This window comes from Hippichthys cyanospilos, chromosome 10 (genome assembly GCF_059441005.1).
Source record: "Hippichthys cyanospilos isolate Australia breed blue-spotted pipefish chromosome 10, RoL_Hcya_1.0, whole genome shotgun sequence".
In the NCBI taxonomy this organism is placed as follows: domain Eukaryota; kingdom Metazoa; phylum Chordata; class Actinopteri; order Syngnathiformes; family Syngnathidae; genus Hippichthys; species Hippichthys cyanospilos.
The window spans coordinates 13411628-13420750 of record NC_142378.1 but is presented as its reverse complement, the minus strand read 5'-3'; the positions used below and the strand labels follow the sequence as shown (position 1 = coordinate 13420750).

Sequence of the window (9123 nt, the reverse complement as noted above, 5' to 3'; positions counted from 1 at the left end):
AAAGGACAACGTGAAATACATTTCACATGCAAGAGCTTTATTATCATTTTAATTATGGTATCTTTGGCGCAGCAATGATAAACATCTTTATTCCATAATGTCTTACTTAATCACCATCGCTGGGCAATGATGATAAAAGTTAATTACTGGTACGTGCTATTTTTTTTAAACCCTATGTGGACACTCAGTGAGATAATTGAAAACAGTAATAATTAACCACAAGAATTATTGTACCAGTAATTATTAATGATGACCTTTCACACATGGCATTACGTATAAATATAGTTTTTTAAAAATCTATGCTTGTTGTCATTACCATTATATTTACAATAATGAAAAATGAATAGGTATTGTATTTAATTTCTTTTCACTATTAATATTGGAGCTTTTTCTTGATGATTTACAAGACAAATCACATGGCATTGTAGTGACAAGTGTGTCATCACTTTTCTTGAACATTTACAATCTAATAAAAAAAAATACAAAAAATCCCATCAGATAGGCATGGTGACTACCATTCATCTGTAGTACACAACTGGAAAATAATTCATAGATCTTCACCCCATCTATATTACTTTGTGCTTTCTCACATTGCGTTCCCCAAACTTCAGTTGTAAATAATTTTGCATCAGATTCACTGACTGATGAATTGCTTGATGCATTTACTCTGCTGCCCCTTGGTAGCAAAGACACACACACACACACACACACACACACACACCAAAAATTGACAACCACTGTTATTTTTTTTTAAAATAATTTCACAACATATTTTCTATAGAGTAAGGTTTCTAAGGCGTGAAAAAAATGTGTTAGGTGATCTTGTGTCTTCAAAGGGCATACGTGCCCATTGCAGACATGTCTCTGGGGCTAGACTTTGATGTGAGATTATTCTGCCCCAACTTTGGCTCAAAAGGTCACCACGCTTGCACTGGCTTGACTGTCAGTCAGTCAGTCTGTTTACTGACTGTCATTCTGGTGCGCTGGTGTGAACCTGCATTGAGATATCCACCTATGAAGGATAAATCAAGTTTCAAATTAAAAAAATGCATATTTTGGATGTTGTTTTAATGTTCCTACATAATACAACTTTATAACAAATACATATTTTGTAACAATTCTATAAGATTTAATCTGGATTTCATTGAGCAAGACCATCACAATTACAATAGTATTTTTTTCAATTATTCCATACTATTCAGAACTTTAAAAAACTTGAAACCTTTGAAAAAATGTAAAAAATTCTTTTTTTTTTTGCCATCTTTCCTAATGATAATCTCCCCTTCCTCCCTGCTGCTGCAGTCTTGCTGGGAGATGGCAGCTATCAACCAACCATACATAATGCCATCCATCTGGACCATCCAAAGCAACACAGCATGTTTGAAGATTTCTGTATTTCTGAGCCCATTCCAAACATTTGTCCGTGTGAAATTTAATAGGGGTGGTCAAAATGCAGCTTTCTGCACAACTGACAGTCTTTAGAGGATTCTGCATTGAAACCATCAGCAGCCTCAAAATACCTGCTTGCCGGGTGTGATATTTAATAGCTGCCCTTTTAATATTCCATATCAGAAATGCTCAACCAGGTAATTTTGCGCTAACTGGGCTTACCCTGGAAACAACCGGCCAAACTGGTTTTAGATTGAAATCAGTCATATAAATAGAAGGAACAACAATATACGATTTAAAAGAAATTCGAAACTGTTAACTTGAATCCTAAATGCATAATTTGGAACACAGTTTACAGCCAATGGCACGGTTTGCTACTCTAGTCTGAGCTAGTTTTGAATTATTTATACTGAGTATAATAACCTTACTTCCTGAATTAAAATCGTATTTTCACATTTGTTTATTGTCTACATATTGATGATTCCTAAGATTTGTGTGTTTTAATATACAGATTGTTTTTATTACAACGTAGCAATATTGGTATCCAACTGAACAAAATACATTGGCCTTTGATTTTAAACCAAACTAGAAATAATACTGTTATTCTTTTAACTCTCACGTTTCACCCATTTGGGAACCAACCATTCAGCAATTACTATAATTGATTCCAGATTCACTTTTTTTTTTCCTTTTTAATGATGCCATCGTGAGTCCATGGGAGGTCACTGTTGAGCCTTAACACGGAGCAAAATCTTTTCCATTTCTATCATGTCTTTTATATCGAGCACAGGAGTTCAACACTACGCAAAGTGTTTTTTTGATTGTTTTTTATTTTGCAAGACAATTCACAACATAAGGTACAGTACTGTATATTACAGAGAAAACCCATATAAACACATTGCTTAATTATTGTGAGCACAAATGACAAGAGCAATAATTCTATGAATGAAAAATTAACCACCTCATCAAATGCATTTAAAAATGCATGGACCTCAAATAAATATCAACATAACTGCATTTAACTAATTTGACAGACATTTGTGTAAATGAGAAACATCCAAATACATAGGTTAATTTATACACTCAGAGTATCTATAATATTGACATGATTTATAAAGAGGTTGCTTTTGTGAGCAGGCTTTCAATATAACAACATTCAAACATTCAAGTATTGGGAAAACAATTATTCTAGAATCCACAAGACAAAAATTTAGTTAAAATCACTGACTTATTTTGAAGAGCAATTTTCTTTTCTTTTTTTTTTGCAGGTTAATCCTTGACACCTCCAAACTGTTTTTTTTCAATTAAACAATAATGGCATTATAATCAATTATTAAAATTGACTAGATGTTGCTTCGATGAATTGATGTGAGTTTGAAATGTCCGACCGCATTTTGATGCACTATACGTCTCGTCCTCACATTAGCAGCCACACTTTTGCCATATCACAAAATGGCAGCATAACTATAATGTGATCATACCAATTTCGGATACAAGAATCACAAGCAGGAGTCAAGCTAATCAGAAAAGAAACACAGCTAGAAGGAAATATTTCAAAATAAAAGGTTGAGGCGATTGAGTTGACGCCCATGCGTTTTTTGGCATGTTTAATTTGAAGCATTTTGGAGAGTTTATTTGAAATAGCGCATTGGTGGCATATTATGTGATTATATCAGTGCACATCAAATGAACACTAAACATGGGAGTATAAATTCTTGCATAGTTGAAGTACCCGCATTACTCAAGGACTTAGTTCAGTGATTCCATGGGTTTACACGAGGCATGACGTCTAAAATTGACAGCAAACAGAGATGCAAAACTGCTCATTTTGAACTTTGTGTACCTTTTAATAAAGTGACATTTGAAACTCCATATGCATATTGTATATACAGTTGTACCAGTCCAATTTTGGAAACTCCTTCAAAGTCAATTTTGTTTTCCTGCCTTGAAATTCATTAGTGAAGTCATCCAGCATGACTTAAGGAATCACTTTCTAAAGTTAAAAATGGTACTCACATCACACTGTTCTAAATGTTATATTAGTCAAAATAGGCACATTTTGCAAAGATGATCATCACATATCTTTGCATTTTCTCAGCAGATGTAGATGATGCTTTATAACCTGCAATGACTTTCAACTCCCTGCTGTGTATTTTCAAGGTGATAGGTTGAATGTCTCGACCTGCTAATGTGTTTGAGACTATTTGATTTTGAAGGTATTTCCAAACGCGTGCCTGCTATTGAAAGTATACATTGAATGTGATTATGAAATGCGCAGAACATTTTTTTTTTAATCACATTGAAGTTATTTTTTTAAATCACAGTTTTTATTTTTTATACATATCGGATGAGATATAATCCTGGCCTGCCATCAATTATCTCTAATAACGTTAAGTGAGAATTTACTGCACACTGAAATTCATTAGCACCGTTTGAGTGTCTTAGGTGTACCTCTCAATACAATATGAGGTAATCCAAGAGCTAATTTGTCACAGGGCCAGTACTGTAGTCCAGGCAATGAGTAGGGGATCTCAGTGTTGGCATCCAGGTAAGCTATCAAGGTACTGCCATATGCCACAGCGATCACAATTAAAATGTGCCTGGGGGATAGTTAAAGTAGATTAAAAAAATCAGGGTTTACGTTGCATAAATGACATAACACAAACTTACCAGATACCGTGCAAGTAGCAAAAGTTTAGCCTCTGCCAAAATCTGCAGCCAAAGCGATCACTAATCCAACAGGAGATAGCCAGAATCCACAAACCCACAGACCATTTGGCCAGTCTCAAAGCCTTCTGGTCTGTACAGCTAAAAAATATGATCAAAGAGAATGGTGCAACTATTAATCAGAAATGCCAAAATGAATAGGCTGTGACATTAATGATTTTTTCGTCGTGTATTTAATAATCAGAGACAATGCAAATGCATTTCCTGTGAACTGTGAAAATTATTAAAATGGACACAATAAGTACCATAATTGTATTATTAATATGTACTGTAAAAGGAAATTATTCTATCAAGACATTTTGGTCAGCGTGAATGAAAAAGAGTATTAGTGTAGCATTTGCACAATCAAAACTAAACCTATCAAAGATTCATTTGCATAATTCCCAGCCATTTCAGTTTACTTGTCCGTGTCCTTTCAGGCAGGGCAGAGTAAAACGATAGACAAATTTACCGGGAAGTAACTGCTCTGAGGGAATATTGGAGCTGTTTTTTGAGTTTGTTGGCCCAGAAGTTAAATGAGACTCGTAGAGAATCTGCTGCCCGTCAAGCCACTGTCATTTTGTCAAACATTCTGAGGAAGCCAGACAATGCTTTGAAATAAAAAAAAGGTGGGATATGAAGTAATGTATAAAATGAACAGCCTGGGGATGCTTTAGATATCAAGTTTCTCTCAGACGCAAGGATGTTATCACGATCTGCCAGTGAGCGGAATTCGATGTAAACAACGCAGTTTATTTTTTTCCCCTCGATTAATGTTCTTATTTTCAGCTGAGCTTTGTTTTCCCCCCATTAAGTGCAACCTCATGCGATCGACTAACAATAGTTAGGCGGGCCTCCAATCAACCGCAACAGACACAATGGACACCCCTGCTGTAAATGGTTTAGACACCATGATGTGTATGCCTTCTAGCGGGCATGATTGCTTATTGCAGTCTACTGCCAAGGGAACACATTACATGAATGTAAAGCATAAGTGTTGATGCATGCATGCCAGACATTATGATGTGTAATTAGTGTTTTGTCCGAAGCTTGCCTACTTTGTCAGAATAATTGAATGATCAAAGAAAAGGCTGCTAGGGTTAGGATGATGGAGGTTTGATTGTTGCTTTCTTGGGAAAGGTTTTGGTGACGCAAGTGAATATGTTAATAATTGGCTAACGGACCAACAGGTCATTGATTACAGTTTGGGAAAACCTCCCAAAAACTGACAATGATGGAAGGCGAGTACCACTGGGACTGCTACCTGCAAACAGATGTAAAGAATCACCATTTACAAATTTTAGCCTTGAGTGATCAGGAAGGATCACCCCAGAACCTGGCAGAAAAGTGGTTTTGACCATGAAAAATCTCAATGGTGTGTAGAGGTCTTTTAGAAAGCCATACTATCTTGATACCCACACCACTACAGGAAACACCGTAAGCATCATACCACATACTAGAAAAGCTGCAGTTTGAAAATTGGTGTCATACCCTCTCATCTCAATAACCAGAATGTAGAGCGTGTGCAGACCGAAGCAGTTGAGAGCATAGGCATTGACAGTAGGTTTGACAAAGGAGGACACTGAAGTGACAACAGTAACCAGCAGGATGAGCCTTGAGAAGGTGGATCTGTCCATAACACAAGAAAAAAATTATGGACACGCAGGATAGTTTCAGGCATTCTTTAAAAATTCATTAAGTTTTCCAAGCCATCTCACAGTTAATTATTAATAAAGGGTGAAGTGGAGCTCACTTCTAATAAGATCTTTTTTGTCACTTTGTGTTAAAGGTGGCAACGCTGTATTGTGCTTTGTTGACAGTGACTCCTGTTGGAGCTGTCAGACAGGCTCCTCAGCCGGCACAGGTTAGGTTTCAGAATGGCGTGTATTCAATTAATTAATAGCTTTTCTTTTATCTGAAGGTATTAGAGTGAGAAAGCATAACTGTCTCTTGAATGGTGACGCAGATTGGAATACAGTTGCTGTTGGATTGGTGTTGCTTTACCTGTCCTTTATAAAAGATGGGAATTGCCTGCGTGGGAACCATATGGCGTATCCCGTCGCCAACACCCACAAGATTGACAACTCATCCAGCATCTGACCGACAAAACTAAGAGTCATGTGGAAATAGGCAGAGAACATACCTGCAAGAAGAATCATATCATGAAAAGTTGTTACTTTTCACATCACGTAGAAACTCTAATTTTGATACTTCTAGACACTGATAGACATATCAGTGATCAGATCAGCAAAAAAAAAAAAAAAATATATATATATATATATATATATATATATATATATATATATACAGATTGTGGAAAATATTAATGCTTGATCGTGTCCTAAAAATAGAGTGCAACAAAGGCTCTGTGGCAACAGCGGCATCATGGAAAAATAAGTAAAGTGGCATCAATTGATTCTTAAAGGGTAGGCAGAGTTAAAAAAAAAAAAAAAAAAAAACTTTCAACAGGGTACTCTGATTAATACTGCATTTCTGCAATACAAATGAAGCGATCAAATTTTCTCGTTTTTATTCATCTCGCTGGGGGCCATTTTGACACTTGCTGTCGAGTGAAAATGACATCACAGCTGTTCAAAGCTCAGAGAACATTTAATCATGGCTCATTTTGCATGTCACATGACCAATCAGAACAGAAGAAAGATTTTCTTTGATCGACCTCTCCATGACCACTCAGAGAACAGAAAATGTTGACTTTGTTGACATTACATCTCATGTATGTATTCAGCTCTCTGATAAGTCAACCACGGCTCAACTTGCAAATTTCATGTCACCAGATACAATACAGGTGTGTGTGACTAAACAGGGATGCAACAAATGGTCATTAAATGACCACTAGAGCATGTGATGTCATTTCCAATTGACAGTAAGTGACATTTTTCATCTAATTTTAACTTTTCACTTTTAGTAAATAAAGCCTTCACGGATGGATGTAGGAAAAAGGACTTACCTACAAACAACATCATGACCCAGACCAGGTGGATTGCCAAGTTCCGCTCTTTGGCATAAGGATGAAGAAGGTAGAGCATGATGGGCGATATGATGAAGAAGATGAAGCTGCTTAGCTGCGAGAAAAGAAACAAGCTTTACACCTTTGAATACAAGCAAGTATCACTGTATTTAATTGACAATAGACAGAGTGGACTATAAAAAAAACAAAAAAACAAATCTCACAGTGTTAAAAAACTCCACCACATGTTCAGAGTGTTTGTAGTTGTCTTCGCACCAGTCGATCTCTGAACTCTCATAGGAGAAAACTCCAGCCATTCTTTCACTTGAGTAAACACCTGGCAGACAGAAATTCCAGGTAAACAAAACAAAAACAAAAACTGAGGGATTAATGGTCAGCTGGACATTAAAAAGCATGCATGCGAACTGAGGGAGTTATTGTGGGTGGTTTATGGAAAGTGACTCTCCCTTTGTGCCCTTGTATTCAAATATACCTTTGCTGGCTTCAAAGGCCTCAGTGTCTTTTAAATAAAATGCAATAAGTGAAAATCTGCTCTGACTGGAACCTGAGATGATACTTTGCAATAATTCATTTTCCCATGAAGCATAGAATTATGAGCAACGCACAGCAAGTATTTTGAGGAAAACAGTACATTTTCTTGGGTTGAAGTAAATATCATGTATCATTAGATTAGATTTGACTAGATTATACTGTATCTACTGACCTAGCTATATCTAGTTAGATGAGCATGAAATTGTGATTTCCTACCTCAATTTAGTGAGAGCACTCATTTTAAAATCGTGCCTCTGTACTATGTAAAATAAAGAACAAACAATACTGTACACTTACAACAGCATCAGGAACGTTTACCTACCTCCCATGCCGTTTTTCTTGCTTCCACTGCTTCCAGCGTAGAAATGCGACAAGGCTCCAGGTGACTCAACAGGTGAATTTTGGCAGGGTGGAGCATGGAGACGCTCGCGATCTTGTTGCACCAGACTGTGATATCACTAATGAGCATGCACAGCCTTTTAACACCACTTGACAATCCATATGGAAAGAACCAATCACCACCAAGGTTTGTTTGCTGGATAAAACAGCATTATGGAATAAAACAACAGATGAGACTAATAGAAGGTGCAGTTGTATGTCTGTGCACAGGTCTTTGTGCGGAAAGGAAGCTCAACCGGTCCAGCTGCCAGTGGTGTGTTTGTGCAAGTGTGCGCGTGTGTGTTTGTCTGAAGTATTCCTCACATAATGAGGACATATAATTTATTACATAGCAGTTTTGTCTTAACATTTAATGTAAAACAATACATAAATAAAAGTAAATATTGGTAAGTAAATATAATGGAAATGCAACAACAGCATACCAGAGTATAGTTATTCTGAAGCTATGAGGTGAGTTTAGACCACCCCCCATGCCCAATTACAGGCGGCAAAAGCCAGTCCGTTACATGGTTTAATTTTTTTTTTTTTTAAACAACAAATGCCTTTCTGACACAATCCACCAATTTACCTAGGCTTGCTATGAGTAATGGCCAGAAACTAAACTTGGATTGGGCAGCATGGTGGGTGAGTGATCAGCACGTCCGTAGTGCAATTCCAGCTTGCCATCCTTGTGGAGTTTTCACGCTCTCCCCAGTCCCGTGAAGTGTACATTTCTTTTTACATTTACGATTGTCATAATAATGTGAATAATAATAATGATAATAATAATAATAATAACAGGAACAGGAACAACAATCATATTTGTTCAAACAAGAATAATTCATTCATTTAAAACCTTCCTCCCATATTCCAAATCATGCATGGTAGGTGTATTGGACACTCTAAATTGTCCCTAAGTGTGATTGAGTGCGTAAATTGCTGTTCGTCCGTGTGTGCTCGGCAATTGGCTGGCAACCAGTTCAGGGTGTCCCCCGGCTACGGGTCATAACAGCTGAGATAGGCACCAGCAAGCCAGTGACCCTAGTGAAGATAAGCGGCTTTAGAAAACGGATGGATTAATGAGTTGGTTCAGTAAAGTAAAAATGCATCTTTAGTCATCAATGGCAGTC

General features: G+C 36.9%; 1 protein-coding gene across 1 annotated transcript; it reads right to left on the bottom strand.

Moving 5' to 3' along the window:
- Window positions 1-2270: 2270 nt before the first annotated feature.
- acer1 (alkaline ceramidase 1) lies at window positions 2271-8092 on the bottom strand. Its single transcript, XM_088426052.1, has 7 exons — window positions 7938-8092; window positions 7288-7400; window positions 7064-7178; window positions 6100-6238; window positions 5587-5724; window positions 4060-4197; window positions 2271-3989 (listed from the first exon to the last, which is right to left on the bottom strand). Exons 1-7 carry the CDS (start codon window positions 7942-7944, stop codon window positions 3812-3814), a joined length of 828 nt encoding a protein of 275 aa, XP_088282178.1. The 5' UTR covers window positions 7945-8092; the 3' UTR covers window positions 2271-3811.
- Between the last annotated feature and the right edge of the window lie 1031 nt (window positions 8093-9123).